Source organism: Vipera berus (genome assembly GCF_964194415.1).
Source record: "Vipera berus genome assembly, chromosome: 1".
Lineage (NCBI taxonomy): Eukaryota > Metazoa > Chordata > Lepidosauria > Squamata > Viperidae > Vipera > Vipera berus.
This window is the reverse complement of record NC_138202.1, coordinates 306,616,675-306,635,011: the sequence shown is the minus strand read 5'-3', so window position 1 is coordinate 306,635,011 and position 18,337 is coordinate 306,616,675. Positions and strand designations below refer to the sequence as shown.

The 18,337-nt window shown below is 40.7% G+C and overlaps 1 protein-coding gene across 1 annotated transcript in view; it reads left to right on the top strand.

The window, feature by feature from the left end:
- The window catches only part of DNAH14 (dynein axonemal heavy chain 14), a gene marked incomplete at both ends in the record, with an annotated part of 201,873 nt that overhangs the window by 54,459 nt on the left and 129,077 nt on the right, over positions 1–18,337 (top strand). Inside the window, 4 exons of the mRNA XM_081312799.1 lie at positions 620–867; positions 1,455–1,683; positions 7,795–7,848; positions 9,044–9,189. Of these exons, the coding sequence (XP_081168925.1) occupies positions 620–867; positions 1,455–1,683; positions 7,795–7,848; positions 9,044–9,189 (677 nt within the window). The remainder of the gene's footprint in view (positions 1–619; positions 868–1,454; positions 1,684–7,794; positions 7,849–9,043; positions 9,190–18,337) is intronic.

Genomic DNA, 18,337 nt, shown 5'->3' with positions numbered 1-18,337 from the left:
AGATTATTCTCATTTGTTGATTTAAAGAAAGTACATACATCCAACATAGATGTGAGACACTAATTTGTACCAATTGAAGTTTCTGAGTAGTATAGGCAGCCTAGGTAAAGTGTATTGCCAAGTTGGAACTCCAGGTCACCAACATATGAATGATTGCTGCTAGGATCTCCCATTTTAAAGAGGCATGCAATTAATGTACCAGCCACAACTCCAAGTTGTGGACCTTGCTGTTTCAGGAGGAGTATAATCCTACCCAGAGTAAATATAGGAGTTAAGAAACAACCAGATATTTAGGGGACAATTAGCTCTTCTGCCTTGTTAGGATTTAAGTTGTTTCTTCCTATCCTATGTTCCACCATATTTAGAATATTTTTTTCTGTTCCTTTCTTCTGTTCTTGGGACTTAAATTTGATTTCTTCCCCTTTCCTCAAGTCTGGTTTTGGGAATAAGGGAAATTCATTTTAATGTGACTTGACTTGGTTTAGTCTAATGAGGATACTCTGAAGAAAGTTTGAATACTCTCCTATTTCAAGAATTGCATTATTTATAAATAAATACAAATACAAGTAAATAATTTAAAAAGTTATAATCATTATTAATATAGTATTTTCACTTTTAGAGTCACATAAAGTTTTCTCAAGAATGTGAAGCAGCTATGTTGAGTTCTAATTCAAAAAAGGAGATGATAGAAGACCTGGATGATCTGATCAACGTTCTAGAGCAACTTACAGAGATAGCATCAGATATTCTTCCCTACCACAAGCAAAGCACTTTAGAAGCTTTGATTTCTTTGTCCATCCATAATAGAGATATACTATCTTTACTGATAGATCAAGAGATTGGCATTAAAGATTTTGAATGGATAAGGTACAGTTCAAGAGTTTGCCCTAAATGCTAGGGTTAGGGTATCTAAGATATATTTAAGAATAAGTATTTTAAATAAACCAAAATGTAAATGTAATATGCAAAGCAGATATTTAATTTCAGATGTAATATTATTCCATTCCCCTTAATGTATGTTCATAAATTGACTTTATGCATTTTACCCAGGGTTCTGAGCAGATATACAGCATTCACTCTGCCTCAAAAAGTTCATTTAAGAGATCTGCCCATACATATTCAAGGAAAACGTTATGTTTAGAAAATTATAAGCCCGATCATTTGTGCCTTGAGTGCAGATTCTGGATTTATCAGTATGATGATCCATTTGTTTGTTTATTTGGCTACCATAGTATTCTCAGGAATCTTCTCCACCATTAAATTTCAAATGTCAATAATTCTGCTTCTTCAAAGTCCACACCAGTTCCCAAATACCTTTTAACATAACTTTGTATCTGATGGATTTTTTTATTGATTTTTGTATACTGAAATTTTTATATCTGTATAATCTGATAGCTATAGCATTTGATAATCTGTATGAGTCATTAACTGTTACACAAACATATTTTATTCAGGCAATTGCGTTACAAATGGCATGAAAGCAACCTGTGCACAGTTATTCAAGGTTATGCTTCCTTTGAATATGGTTATGAATATTTAGGCTGCTCTCCACGGTTGGTTATCACCCCTCTTACTGATCAGTGTTGGTTAACCATTACTGGAGCACTACAATTAAATCTAGGATGCTGTCTTGTTGGCCCAGCTGGTACAGGAAAAACAGAGACAGTTAAAGATCTGTCAAAAGTAAGTGCTATTTTTTATATCAAGATATGCTTTTTGAAAAATGTATATTGGTATGTTTTGTGCACAATAGTAAATACATATTTCAGGACAACACAGTTCTGCCATTTGTTACTCAATTTCCCTTCAAACTCTTACAAACCCATATAAGTACTACATAGTCAAACACTCTTCTGTCTCTCCTTTTAGCATGTCCTTTAGCTTCTTTCTCTTGCTTTAATAAGCAGTCCTTAAGTGACTGGGATTGATCCACTTAATAATGAATCTTTCACAGCAATAGTAAAGAGAGTGAAGGAACTTATTTAGAGAAAACATACATGTAGCACTTGGAAGTTCCTTTCCCTAATTTCCCTAAGCATTAATTAGAAAGGCAACTTAGGATCTTTTAGTGAGTTAACAGCACACAATTCCGTGTATTATTACTCTTGACTGAAATAGAATATTCACTGCTCATACTTCCACTCTTATATACCGTGTTTCCCCAAAAGTAAGACCTGATCTTATATTATTTTTTGCTCCAAAAGAGGCATTAGAACTTATTTTTGGGCAGTGTCTTATATTTTTCATGACACTTGCCTCGCCTTGCAGCAGTGGCACCAACAGCCCCATCCAGTAGGAGCCCGCTTGTCTGCTGGCCCACTTCTGCACCCACTCGCAGCAGAAGGCCATGTGGCACATCGTGCCACTTCCCCCACAACAAGGCAAGGCAGGGGAGGCGAGCTATCCCAGATGCCCTGCACCCGCTTCCTTCAGGGCCCCCAGCCAAGCTATTCCTTGCTCCCTTTCACTCCCTCCCAAGCCACACTGCCATGCTACCATATGGAGGATGGGCAGGGTAAACCTGGTCCCCCTCTGCCGTTTCGGAGCCAGGGGTGAGTGATGTTGAAAGGTTCCACTGCCACTGTGTGCCGCTGGAGGGACTTTCTTCATGCTCTGCCCCACAGATCACCTGCCTGGCAGCAGCCACCACCTCCTCCACCAACTCTCCCGTGGCTTGCACCATGACCTCCATCGCTGCCATGGGAGAGAATGGAGAACAGGAAGGGTAGGTGTTTTTTGGGGGGTGGGTTTTATTTTCAAGGAAACACAGTAGTACTCATCCTTCCCTTCACACACCTAATTCTTGCAATCAGAGCTGTTCAAGAGCTTGTGAACTCTGCTTTGATATGTTACACTGATAACTTTTGTTTCAGACCTTTTATAACCTGTTTACTGCTGGGCTAAATTGCTTTGCACAATACTGATTTACAAGCTGCCACTTAGGTATTTTTTATTAGAATTGTTAAGGCTGCCTAACTTCGAAAAAACCTTCTTTAATTATAGCAATAGCCCTTAGACTTATATACCACCCCACAGTACTTTACAGTACTCTCAGAAGGGTTTACAATGCCATCATATTGCCGCCAACAGTCTGGGTCCTCATTTTACCAACCTTGGAAGGATGGAAGGCTGAGTCAACCTTGAACCAATGAGGATCAAACTCCTGGTTGTGGGCAGAGTTAGCCTGCAAAACTGCATTCTAACCACTGCATAAATTTAAAAAACACAATTAAAGCAACATGATTGCTTGAATAAAAATAGCATTCTTAAACACTCAGAAAAAAGACTAAACAGGGATTCTAAAGACACCATAACCCAGGCCTGGAAATAGAGCCAGGTCTTTGGGGATTCCTAGAAGACTCCAGCTCTCATTCTGGTGTACAATTCTTATCTCCCCCTTTTATCTTGATACTCAGGTATCCAATAAGATGTGGATGTGCCTTTTTCACTTTCAGATTATGTCTTATGCTCTCTTTTCTTATATCAGTGCTAGCTTTAACTTTTTTCATAAAAATTCTTAGTTTTGTTAGGTACTTGAGTCTCAAGATTAACCTATTAAGATGAATATTAAACTTTGTAAGCCACTTTAAGAAATGGTTAAGAATGAGGTAAAACTGCTTTGAATAAATAAATAATATCCACTTTTTCATCAGGTGACCTTGAATATAAATTTTACTGACATCTTTTGGCCAAATACAATTAACTTGTAATCAGCTTTTTGAAGAGGTCAGCAATTTTACTTTGTTAGGCACTCTATATATATGATAGTAGAGTTTAACTTTTTCTGTTGCAATATTAATGCCTCCTTAAGTAACACCAGCTGCCTGCAATTAGTGCAGGTTCGCATCCCACCAGGCTCAAGGTTGACTCAGCCTTCCATCCTTCCGAGGTAGGTAAAATGAGGACCCAGATTGTTGGGGGCAATAAGCTGACTTTGTAATAATGCCGCTTGGGGGGGGCAAAAGCCCTAACAAGCAGGCATATACATAGAATGAAGGCTACTGCTAAGCTTGTAAGCCGCCCTGAGTCTTCGGAGAAGGGCGGGATATAAATGTAATAAAAATAAAAATAAAAAAATAATATTCAGCTAATAAGTTAAACTGAATTCACATGTGTGGAAATGAAATGAAATTGCTCTCATTCCTTACTGTGCATTTTCAGTGAATTGACTGCTGGTTGCTAGTGAAAGATACTTTATTTTACTATGTAGGATTTATTAAGTTATGAAGAATAAACATTCAAATTGTATATTTAGACTAGAGATTAGTTTGAATCCATAGTTAATATAACAGTGATATGAGACTTGGTACCTTGCCCAATAATAGCAACTATGAGAGGGATCTTGGAATCCTAGTGGACAATCACTTAAATATGATCCAGCAGGGTGCTGCAGCTGCCAAATAAGCCAACACAGTGCTAGGCTGCATTAACAAAGGGATAGAATCAAAATCACGTGAAGTGTTACCACTTTACGATGCCTTGGTAAGGCCACACTTGGAATACTACATCCAGGTTTGGTCACCACGATGTAAAAAAGATGTTGAGAGTACAGAGAAGAGCAACAAAGATGATTAAGGGACTGGAGGCTAAAACATATAAGGAACAGTTGCTGGAATTGGGTATAGTATGTCTAGTTTAATGAAGAGAAGGACTAGGGCTGACATGATAGCAGTCTTCCAATATCTCAGGGGTTGCTACAAAGAAGAGGGAGTCAAGCTATTCTCCAAAGCACCTGAAGGCAGGACAAGAAGCAATGGATGGAAACTAGTCAAAGAGAGAAGCAACCTAGAACTGAGGAGAAATTTCCTGACAGTTAGAACAATTAACCAGTGGAACAACCTGCCTCCAGAAATTGTGAATGCTCCAACAGTGGAAGTTTTTAAAAAGAGATTGGACAACCATTTGTCTGAAATGGTATAGGGTTTCCTGCCTGAGCAGAGGATTGGATTAGAAGACCTTTAAGGTCCCTCCCAACTCTATTATTATCATTATTATTATTATTGTTGTTGTTGTTGTTATTTGTCTAGTGACATGTTATTTAAATACTCTTTTTCTGATCTGCAAAAAGTTAGGCTAATATTTATTTTTAATCCTGCCTTTAGAATTTAGAACCTTCAAAATATAAGAAGATAACCTTTAAAATGCAAACATTTTATTTATTTATTTTAAACAAGTTTTATATGTTTTTCAGTTAAAATCTACATATTTAGAAAGCATCATGATGACTGGGTAATCAGAGATTCAGTAACAGAGTTTTCAGTACATAATTCAGGTTACATTATCAAAACATCCTTTTCAATTTCCCTTAACATTTCATACAGCCAGTTTAAACTAGTAAATTTCTAGAAATAGCATGGTCAGTTGAAAAAATTTGTCAATTTAATTTTATTGAAATATATCTATGTCCTGTTATTAAAGTTTACCTAATTTTAATTTTAATTATATTATTTAAATTTAGCCTTTAACATCCCAAATATTCACAACCCAAATTTCCCTTATTTCATTGCAGCAAAAACTATAGCATCTAACATGTATGCAGTGGCTGAGTAGCTATGTTCTACCTAATAAACATAGTCTGTTTCAGATCCTAATACATCACACATTACTGGCAGGACCACAGCCTATGTTTATCAGTCTACAACTATTTATACACAACCAGATTCTGTTTTAAATTTTAGCTAATTCTTAATTCTTAAATAGAATAATCAAATGTCTTTTAACATCAAAAGTGGGATCTATAAACCAAATTTCCATTATGGCAGTGCACAAATTATAGTCTAAAATAAGCCTAATAGATACATAAACACATCTAGTTCTATCTCATAAACAGTTTCTATTTTAGATCCCGATAGATCACTGATTACTAAAAGGATAACCTTTAATGGTTCTCTAAGAACTCACTTTTTAAATCTAACTCTGGGTTTCTTTTTTGCCAATCAGTTTTCCAAACACTTTGAATTGCCAGATACGTCTCCCTTTGGTCCAATACATATTATTTGAATTGAAGGAGGCCATCTAGCCATCAGTGATCCACAAAAACCAAACCATTTGTAATCATTATGTTGTTGCCCTGTTAGTTTTAGTCTCTGAATTTGCTCTAAAAACTTTATATTCAGTTCAGTCTGGATTCCTCTTCCGTCTGAGTTCATCTGCTTTAAGTAAAGAGTCTTATCCAATTTTGTAATTAATGCTTGTCTATCCAGGCTTTCAGAAAATTGTCTTTATCTTCCATGTCCTCTATGTTAGCATCACTATCTTATACATAGCATACTTCTAAAGTTATAGGCTCTTTTGATGGAGTCAAAAGTTGAGTATTAAGTTTTCCCATAGTTTGTTGTTGGTCCTTAAGGTTATTTGCCATAGTGATAGTTCCTTGTACTTTTAGAGTTGTCAGTTCTTTGGATAGTTGTTGCTTATATTCCTCTGTCTCAATAGTAATATCTTCCAATTTTGTTATATTCTGAAGTATAAATTCTTTAGTTGCAGTCTGGGTTTCAATTTGTGACTTAAGGTTGGCATGTAAATTATTAAATCTGGAGATAGATATCTCAGTGACTCTGTAGATTGTTTCAAGTATGAGGTTATAATCAAGCAAGGTTTGTGGCTGATCCTTCTCCATTTTGTAATAATTATAAATAGTCCTTGGTGGAGGCTATGTTTCAAACAAAAATTAATAAGAGTCCACCTCCACAAGTCTAAGCCAAATTCATCTCCAGCTGTTTATCTTAATGCCAAGGTCAGTCCAAAATGTAAGCAAGCTTGTTTGCCAATAGTATTGACTAGATGTCCCCAGAATACTTCAAATCCTTTTCAGACAGTATCTTTTTGTTTATTTCTTTTTTTGTCCCCCTTTTTGGACTAATAGGTAGAATAGTCCATTTCTGCAAATATAGCAACTTTGGGCCAAAGGTAGAAAGGCAGTAAGTCCAATAAATCAGTATAATTTAGTAGAAGGCTGTTTCTTTTCTCTCCCAATGTAGACAAAGGCCGCTCTTAAGGAGGGTGGGGAAAAAAATCCCTTCCCTCTCTCCTCGCAGGGGGAAGCAAATTCAAGAAGCTTTTGACAGGGAAAGTAGACAATTAGGAAAACAAGAAGGCAATTCTCACCCAATTTTCAAGTGCTTTCAAGTGCTTTTGGCTTCGGCAGGAAATGGCAAAATGATGGGCCATGGGAGTGGCCGATCCTTTCTTCTTCAGTTCGGAGAGTAGCTCCAAGCCAACGGGAGGGCCACCGCCCTTCTACCACCAACTGGAGAGACCTTTCCCCCGCTCATCGCCCCTCCAGGGCAACTTTTGACCCCTTTACAGGGGGCCCCCGATGAAGAAATCCAGGTGACACGAGGAGCAATTCCCTCATGTGTCTGGGAGCACCAAAAGTCCAGAACCGGAAGCCCAAATGCAAACATTTTAAAGTAGCTATATGTAAGCTTAGTATTGTCAAGGAATTTTATTAATTTTTACATAAGCTTAAGAACCAAAGTACCAAAAATTTATAATATATTACAAAACTCACTGTTTAGCCAGCAGGCATTCTGAATTAACAGAAATTCTTTTTCTTTGCTAAGGCATTCCATATACCATATATATTCTATGTTTTAAGAGCCTTCATTTTTTCAGAATTTGAATTTTTAAATTTGAAAACACAGATATCCTTTAGAAAAGGGGCAAAATAATGAAATGTGAGTGATAAATCTAAACCAAAAACATATCTTATTTGATATTTAATGCATATTTAATTACAATTAAGTTAAATAGAACTGCTTCTGATCAATGTTGTATTGTTTTTACTTTTAGGCTTTGGGAAAATTCTGTGTTACATACAATTGTTCTGGAGATTTGGATGATAAGGTATGATAAAGAATTTTATTTTAAGATACAATATAGAACATGGACAGGCAAACCTTTGAGACAATTAGCACATTTTGAGAGTATGTTGTAGATATTGTCGCATTTTGGTTGCCATGGTGGGCTTGGGCCATCATACTTTTATTCCAAAAGCAAACTAGTGAGATGATTATCTTCCATTCTCCAGATTTTCAAAATGTTCCCTACCATATTAGCTAATCTTTATCATTTAGGTGGAAGAAGGAAGTTCCAAACTAAGCACAACTATAGCCACTCCTTTCCAAAGGTGCTTTTTCACTTATGTCCAGTTGCCTCCTGAAAAAGGATCTTTGGGATGACTATGACTATGACCTGGATGACTGAGAATCTCCATAGACATATAGCCACTCCTTGTTTAAATTCTTTAATTTACTATTTGAGTATGACTAGTTATAAGTGCCATAGGTGCTTTCCTGGCATGGTCTCTGGCTTATTCCTATTTAATAATGCTATACTTCTTTACCCTGACAATCTTCCCATAAAGGCAATGACAGATGTCTTAGTGGTGTTGAGAAGATGAAACCCTGAGCATACCAGCCTGGAGCAGTCAAGGCTAGTTGTAGTAGAAGAGCAGACTGAGCTAGAAGAGAGGGATGAATGTGTCATCAGTTTGGAGGCATTGCGTTGACACAAGAGGCCCAAGTTCAGCTCCCCATGAATTCCTTTGACCTTTATCTAGCACAATTGGCCATTAGTTGACTAGATTCCTGTATAGAAGTAGATTAATAAACTCTTCTGTGCTTTGAACTCAATGAATGCTCCAGGTTATTTGTGCCTGACACTAGTTTGCATATGGCAAAGGCCACAGAATGTGTAACACACCATTAAATAAGGACAATTGTAAAACAAATAACCAAGGCAAGGCTACAAGGGATGGTGGCAGAGGTCATGTCAACTTGAGGCAGAGCCAAAGGCTCATTGATGTAAGGAATGGGCCAAAAGCTACTCAGACTCTTGAGTGCAGCCTTAGAAACAATGCAATGAGCAATACTGGACAAAAAGCAGGCTTTTAAAAGGACTTACTGTGTATAAAACTTTTCCATAAGTACATGTATAAGTAACTATTTTACACAGGCAGATGTAGCTGTTTTACTTTTGAACTTGATAATAAATTGCATGAGACATTATTCCTCGCTTGTTATGCTTTATCTTTTTTAAGGTAATAAGAATATTGTTCTTTGGGCTTGTTCAGTCTGGAGCATGGTGTTGTTTTGATGAAATCAATCGGATTGATATAGAAGTCCTCTCTGCAATTGCTTCACATCTTCAGGCAATTAAGGCAGCTAAAGATAGCCTCAGTGTCAGGTATTTATTTAAAATTGCTGTGATATTTTATCAATAATAATACTTTATGTTCAAAGATGTGTGCAGTTTTGCTCTGTGTTGTATCATTAATATAACAAAGTTGTGGAAGAAAGATTTCATCTTTACAGTTCTTGCCTAGAGCTGGATCTTCTAATGATCTAAAAAGGCAAGAGCACAAATGACAAATACCTTGGGTTGAAGATTTCAAATTACATTACTTTATTATTATATTACTTATCAGATCTTGGCCAATTAGGTATTATAAAAATATAAGGTAAGGTGAGGCAAGATGAGATGAGATGAGACAAGACAAGACAAGATAACCTTTATTGTCATTTTTTTGATGTGTGCAACGACACACATCAAAAATGAAATTTAGTTGCCCACTCTTAAAGTGAAACACATACATGATACACACCTAAACATACTATATACTTATGTATAGACCCACATCCCTACATATACATAACAAATATTAAATACTTTCCATCTTGAATGTATAACAGAAGGAGGAAGCTTGAGAGTTCACAAGATTAATGCTGTATGGAATGAAACTATGGCTGAATCTGGATGTTCTGCTACAAATATCACAAGCCTCCTCCCAGAAGGTAACAAGGAAAACAGGTTGTGAAGAGGATGAGTAGTGTCCCAGATAATCTTATGAACCCTGTTCAAACAACGCTTCTGTGCTATGTCCTGGATGGGAGGGAGGGAACTGCCAATAATCTTTTCAGCCATCCTCACCACTCTCTGCACTGCCTTCCTGTCTGAAGCAGTGATGCTTCCAAACCAGACTGTGATGCTATATGACAGGATGCTCTCGATCGTCCCCCTGTAGAAAGTGGTAAGATAGGAGAAGGAAGATGTGCTTTCCTCATGCAATGCAGAAAATGCAGGCGCTGCTGTGCCCTCTTCACCAGTGTCTCACTATTGAGCGGCCAAGCCAGCCTACTCGTTAGCTGCACATCCAGGAATTTGATGCTGGTAACCATCTCCACAGGTGAATCATTAATGCACAGAGGAGTGTGGCTGTGCCTGCCTTTTCTGAAAACGACAATGGTCTCTTTGGTTCTTCCAATGTTTAAAACTAGGCTGTTTTCCTTACATCAAGCATCAGAAAACACTGGATTAGTATAAAATCAAATCAAGTGGATTTGGCAATGGTTCTTGTGTTCATGATCAAAACTTTGATATTGTACAGTTTAAATTTTTGAAACGTGCCAGTTAATTTTACTTTTACTTTCATTTTTGTTTATTTTATCAAAAGGTTGTATTCTGACCTTGTTAGCTGGCTACCCTAACTGAAATAATTTCTTTGTTGATTAGACTGTCCTGTTTCCTCCTTATTTTGACTGGCCTATTTTATTAGGCAATTGAAAGAATTTGGGATATTAAGATAACCAGTGTCAAACATAAATTCTTGTTATGTGTTGACATTCCTTGTCTTATTAATAATTCCTAGTGTTCTGAAGTACTTTATAGTTGTACTTTATATGGATGTTTGTAAAAAATGTGACCCAACATATTAAAAATCTTTAATAATTGTTTCCAGAGAGATTTTTTGTTGATAAAAACCAATATTTCTAAATGTCCATCTCAAATTAATACAGATATATACAAATTTGTAAAAATCAACATGAATTTATGAGAAAAAATAAATAGTGTTAAAACTAATGTTGCTTCAAGATTGATATATATTCTTAAAGTTTCTGTGTTGGTAAGTTATTTTAAGCAGATTGATACATTATGGAGAAAGTTCTTATGAAATGGGAATAATTATGAGTTTCACACAAAGGTGGGGATTTTATAACAACAACAGTTGGAAGGGGATCTTGGAGGTGCTCAGGCAGGAAACCTTATACTATTTCAGACAAATGATTTTCCAGTCTCATCTTAAAAACTTCCAGTGCTGGAGCATTCACCATTTCTGGAGGCAGGTTGTTCCACTGGTTAACTGTTCTAACTGTCAGGAAATTTCTCCTTAGTTCTAGGTTGCTTCTCTCTTTGATTAGTTTCCATCCATTGCTTCTTGTCCTTCCTTCAGGTGCTTTGGAAAATAGCTTTTTCTCTCTTCTTTGTGGCAACCCCTGAGATATTGGAAGACTGCTATCATGTCAGCCCTACTCCTTTTCTTCATTAAACTAGACATACCCAATTCTAGCAACCATTCTTTATATTTTAACTTTCTTTCTTCTTGTGCCACTGTACTTACTTTATGGCTTCTTGTGCTTCATAAAATTTAAATGATTAATCAAAAAACATTACAGGCACAATATTATTACTATCCTCTTTAATATCTTGGCCAGAACTTTCTTCCTGTTTTAAAAGATGCAAAACATACAGGGTATACTGAAAGTGAGATCCTATAGATACTTTTTTATATAAATTACATTAAATGTTTAATTGGTTGTCATTTTCATCTAAATATTTCCTTAGTCTTTTGATGTACATTAAGCACAGTAATGTTTTCTTTGAATAAAAAAAGTAATAAAATATTTTGTGGTTGGTCTGACTTTTGATAAACCCAGTATATAGATGATGTTGGGAAGGAACCCTAAATCTTATCCTCCTATTCACTAGAAACTGACATTATGGGATAATTGCAATTGGAAATTATAGGTAAAACCTTTTTGGGGAGGTTCATAGGCAAAAGATTCATAAGCAAAAAATGGGATCACAACTTTGAATCATCAGATGTTTTGGAAGAAGAATACGTTTTTCTAAAAATATAGTTCCTAAATATATAGTTTTTAGCTGTATTTGAAAGCTGAGTTAAAATAGATTTTAATTTAATTTATTGAGATTTTTATACCGCCCTTCTCCCAAAGGGACTCAGGGCGGTTCACAGGGCATAAATATAAATAACAATACAAACATTAAAAGACAATTAAATCAATGCCCAAGTTAAAACAAGAATAATAAAACAAGCCTATAAAAAAAAAACCCATGTACCCCCATCAGGCCAGACCCGCTAGTTCAAATAAATGGGTCTTCAACCCGCGACGGAAGGATCGGAGGTCTGATGCCATCCGGAGCTCAACCGGCAGTTGGTTCCATAACGCCGGAGCACCCACAGAGAAGGCCCTCCCCCTGGGGGCCACCAGTCGACATTCCTTGACAGGAGGCACCCTGAGGAGGCCCTCTCTGTGGGCGCGCACAGGGCGGAGGGGAGTCGACACCGGCAGCAGGTGGTCCTCGAGGTATCGCGGACCCATGCCATGTAGGGACTTAAAGATCATAACCAAAACCTTGAACCTTACCCGGAAGACAACTGGTAACCAATGCAGCTCACGGAGCAAAGGTGTAACATGGGAGTACCGGGAAACTCCCAAGACAACTCTCGCGGCCGCATTCTGTACCAGTTGGAGCCTCCGAGTAGTCTTCAAGGGAAGTCCCATGTAGAGAGCATTACAGTAGTCTAGGCGAGAGGTCACGAGCGCATGAGTGACCGTACATAAGGCCTCCCGGTCCAGATAGGGCCGCAACTGGTGCACCAGGCGAACCTGGGCAAAAGCCCCCCTAGTCACGGCCACTATGTGATCCTCCAAAGTGAGTCGTGAATCTAGGAGGACTCCCAAGTTGCGAACCCTATCCACAGGGGGTAAAAGCTCACCCCCCATAGAAAGAGATGGAACATCCCAGATGTCCCGGGAAGCCGGAATGTACAGCCACTCAGTCTTGTCAGGGTTGAGTTGAAGTCTGTTCCTCCCCATCCAGACCCGAACCGCCTCCAGGCAACGGGACATCACAGCGAGGGCATCACTGGGGTGGTTTGGGGTCGAAATAAAAAGTTGGGTATCATCAGCATATTGATGATACCCAACTCCAAAACCACGAATGATCTCACCCAGCGGTTTCATATTGATGTTGAACAGGAGAGGCGAGAGGACCGACCCCTGAGGAACTCCACAAGCGAGAGTCCTAGGGGTCGACCTCTGCCCCCCTGCCAACACCGACTGCGAGCGTCCCAGGAGATAGGAGGAGAACCACTGAAAAACCGTGCCTCCCACTCCCAATCCCCTGAGACGCTGCAGCAGGATACCATGGTCGATGGTATCGAAAGCCGCCGAGAGGTCTAATAGGACTAGGACAGAGGAATATCCCCTATCCCGAGCCCTCCAGAGATCATTCACCAGAGCGACCAATGCCGTCTCCGTGCTGTGCCCGGGCCTGAAACCCGATTGGTAAGGGTCCAGATAATCCGCTTCATCCAGGACCAGAGGGAGCTGATGCGCCACCACACTCTCAACAACCTTCGCAAGAAAGCGAAGGTTGGAGACTGGACGAAAGTTGTTCAATACAGCTGGGTCCAAGGCAGGCTTCTTGAGGAGAGGTCTCACCACCGCCTCCTTCAAGATGGTGGGGAAATAACCCTCGCTCAAAGAAGCAGATATAACCGCCTGGAGCCAGCCTCGTGTCCTCTCCCTAGCTGCATAAACCAGCCAGGAAGGGCACGGATCCAATAAACATGTGGTGGAACTCAGCTTCCCCATAATCCTGTCCACTTCATCAGGGGTCACAGAATCAAACTCCTCCCAGATAACATTGACAAGACCGCCCGCGTCCTGATCGCCAGACTCTGCCCAGCTGGAGTCCAAACCGGTCCGAATCTGAGCGATTTTATCCAACAGATGTTGACTAAACTCCTCGGCACGACCCTGCAAGGGATCCTCCCTCACCTCCTGATTAAGAAGGGAGCGAGTCACCCTAAACAAGGCGGCCGGGCGATTATCTGCGGACGCGATGAGGGTGGAGAAGTAATTACACCTCGCCTCCCTCATCGCAGCGAGATAAGACCTAATGTAGGTTCTTAACCGCAATCGGTCGGGTTCAGATCGGCTGGACCTCCAGCAGCTCTCTAGGCCCCGTTTCCGACGCTTCATCTCCCGGAGCTCCGCGGAGAACCATGGAGCTCGCTGGGATCTGCGCCGGGTCAGGGGCCGCAAGGGTACAACCCGGTCGAGTGCCTCAGTGGCTGCCCTTTCCCAGGCTTCCACTAAGGCATCCGCCGAGCTGTGAGCAATGGAGGCAGGTGGGGACCCCAGCGCCGCTTGGAATCTATCAGGATCCATTAGGCGTCTGGGGCGGTACCATCTAGTTGGCTCCGTACCCCCACGGCGGGGGGTGGCAAAACGAAGACCAGCCGCAGGAGGTGATGATCGGTCCATGACAGGGGCATAATAAATGGAAAGCCCCCACCAAGATCATCCAACCACCGTCCAGATAAGAAAATCAGGTCAAGGGTGTGGCCTCCCTCATGAGTTGGTTCAGAAATTACCTGCGTCAGGTCCATGGCCGTCATGGAAGCCATGAACTCCCGAGCAAGCACAGATGAACCTCCCAGGGATGGTAGGTTGACGTCTCCCAAAACTATAAGTTTGGGGAACTCAACCACCAACCCCGAGAGGATATCGAGCAGCTCGGGCAGGGCTGCCGCTACGCGACTAGGCGAAATGTACACGAGCAGCAAGCCCAACTGCGCCCCAGAGCCAAATCTCATAAAGAGAGACTCACACCCGACTATCTGAGGAACGGTGGTCTCCCGCGGACATAAGGTCTCCCTAACGATCACCGCCACACCCCCACCCCTACCCTGAGCTCGAGGCTGGTGTAGCACCCGGAAGCCTGGTGGGCAAAGGTCAACCAAAGGGACCCCACCCTCTGGGCCCAACCAAGTCTCCGTGATGCAAGCCAGGTCCGCATGCTCACCCTCAACTAAATCCCTAACAAGGGGAGCCTTGTTAACCACGGACCTGGCATTCAGGTACACCAGCCGGAGCTCAGGAGGCTGCACATCCTCGCTCCCGGAACCTCGGGAAAGAAGCAGAGGGTCGGAGCGCCCCACCGCTTGCAAATAGCGGAGACGGCGCTCCCGGTAACGATATGGCCCCCTGTCTATCCGCCTGCTGCCATTCCCCGTCGTGGGAATTGGTAATCCCACGACCCGCTCATGAGCCCCGGAGACAACGACCCCTCGTTCTCCCCCCGCGCGGTCAGACCCAAGTCTGGCCTGAACTATGGTTGATTGGCCGCCCCCCAAAGCCAGACAACCCCTATCTCCCACCCCTCTCCCCAACCCCGTAAAAAATTTTGATAAAAACATAATCAGGGGCCTCTTATTACATTTATGTTGACGGCCCCTGCCCCTGCCCAGCCATCTCTCAGAGACCCAAAACTCGGGCCCTTCATCGAGGTTAGAATAGATGTGGGAATCTACAAACAACTTTGGAAAAAAAAGTTGGGTGAATGGTAGATTCTGTTATACTTTGATATACCAATTAACATACTTTTATTTCATCAGAGCTTAAGGTAATTCTGCATAAGGAATCTTTGTATATAAGAATGCCTTCTTAAATGAACAGTGCAAAGAAATAAAAGAAAACAATAGAATAGGGAGGACCAGAGATCTCTTCAAGAAAACTGGAGAGATGAAGGGAATGTTTCATGCAAAGATGGGCATGATAAAGGACCAAAATGGCAGGGATCTAACAGGCAGAAGAGATTAAGAAGAGGTGGCAAAACTACACAGAAGAACTATACAAGAATGAGCTTAACGTCCCAGATAACCATAATTGAGTGGTCACTGACCCCGAGCCAGACATCCTAGAATGTGAAGTGAAATGGGCCTTAGGAAACCTGAGCTAGTGGAGGTGACAGTATTCCAGCTGAGCTATTCAAAATCTTAAAAGACAATGAAGTAAAAGTGCTACACTCAATTTGCCAGCAAATTTGGAAAACTCAACAGTGGCCACAGGACTGGAAAAAGTCAGTTTACAATCCCATTCCAAAGAAAGGCAACGCCAAAGAATGTTCAAACTATCTCATCATTGCACTCATTTCACATGCTAGTAAAGTTATGCTTAAAATCCTACAAGCTAGACTCCAGCAGTATGTGGATTGAAAACTACCAGATATACAGGCAGGATTTCAAAGAGGCAGAGGAACTAGAGATCAAATTGCCAACATACGTTGGATCATGGAGAAAGCTAGGGAGTTCCAGAAAAACATCTACTTCTGCTTCATTGACTATGCTAAAGCCTTTGAATGTGTCGATCACAACAAATTGTGGCAAGTTCTGAAATAGATGGGAGTACCAGACCATCTTATTTGTCTCTTGAGAAACCTATATGCGGGTCAAGAAGCAACAGTGAAAACTTGATACGGAACCACTGATTGGTTCAAAATTGGGAAAGGAGTCCAACAATGCTGTATACTGTCGTCCTGCCTATTTAATTTATATGCAGAGCACATCATGAGAAAGGCAGGGCTAGATGAATCAAAAGTTGGAATTAAGATTGCCGGGAGAAATATCAACAACCTAAGATATGCAGATGATACCACTCTAATGGCAGAAAGTGAAGAAGAACTAAAGAGCCTCTTGATGCGGGTGAAGAAGGAGAGTGCAAAAGTTGGCTTGAAACTCAACATTAAGAAAACCAAGATCATGGCATCCGGCCCTCTCAATTCCTGGCAAATAGATGGGGAAGAAATGGAAGTAGTGACAGATTTAGTGGAGATCAACCCTGACTGCTCTTTAGAAGGCCAGATCCTGAAGCTAAAACTCAAATACTTTGGCCACCTAATGAGAAGGAAGGACTCACTGAAGAAGAGCTTAATGCTGGGAAAGATTGAGGACAATAGAAGAAGGGGACGACAGAGAATGAGGTGGCTGGATGGAGTCACTGAAGCAGTAGGCTTGAGCTTAATATGGACTAGAAGATGGTAGAGGACAGGAAGGCCTGGAGGAATGTTGTTCATTGGGTTGCGATGGGTTGAACACGACTTCACATCTAACAACAACAACAACAACAACAACAAAATCGCCATTCAAATTGAGACACTTGTCATAACGTCTTACAAGGTTTGAAATTCCTTCAGCAAAAAAAATCTCCCACCTGGGAATGAAGCCACCCTGTAACAGCATCATGAAGTACATTGCCTCATCATGCATGTCAGTTCGTCCATCTTTAAATATCCGACACCACTGATGTATGACGCCTTCACTCATCTCATTTGGTCTGTAAACATTACACAGTTCGCAATGAATCGCAGCAGCTGAAACTTTTTTCACACAGAAATTGTATTACTGCATGCACTTCATATTTGGTGGGATTTTCTATGGCAGGGTTCATTTTCAATTGATCTAGTGAACAAATCAACTGCAACACAACTTTCTCCTTCCAGTCTCACTGCCTACTGAACTACTGTGCACGGCGCCATGGGATGGGCGTCGCTATTCCTGACTATTTCTTGCATATGCTCAAACAGTGGTTTATTTCCAAATTGTCGTAGTATATTCTGTAATTAGATCAACTAATTGTCTCCTTAAGGAAACTTGCTATTTCTGCTATATGTAGAATAGAATAAAAGGTAAAGGTAAAGGTTCCCCCGCACATGTGTGCTAGTCGTTTCCGACTCTAGGGGCCGGTGCTCATCTCCGTTTCATAGCCGAAAAGCCAGCGCTTGTCCGAGGACATCTCCGTGGTCATGTGGCCGGCATGACTAGATGCCAAAGGCGCACGGAACGCTGTTACCTTCCCACCGTAGTGGTCCCTATTTTTCTACTTGCATTTTTACATGCTTTCGAACTGCTAGGTGGGCAGAAGCTGGGACGAGTAACAGGCGCTCACTCTGCTACGCGGCACTCGGGATTCGACCCGCCAAACTGCCGACCTTCCGATCGACAAGCTCAGCGTCCTAACCCACTGAGCCACCGCGTCCCTGTAGAATAGAATAGACTTCTATTATACATGATTGGACACACAAAGGAAAATGTCTCTGGTGCATAAACTCTCAGTGTACATAAAAGCAATAAGTAATAAATCATGATCATAGCTATCATAAAAATACATTTATCATAAGTCATAAGATACAACACTTAGTGATAGTCATAGTGTCAATGCTGCTAACATGGAATGTTATTGCTTGACAAGAGATGAAGAAGTAGCCATTTCATATGTTAAACTTGTGTATTGCTTTAAAAGATTTAGTTTAAGGTTGGGAGAGGGGACGAGTAGGATTGCACCTCTCAAGGCCATCTCTAACTAGAGAAGATAAGACCTTGGCGAGTTTTCTAATGGAAGGGAAACTGATTCTTTAAATTAATTGGAGAATATGATTAATGACAAAATTAGAAAGGTGGAGAATT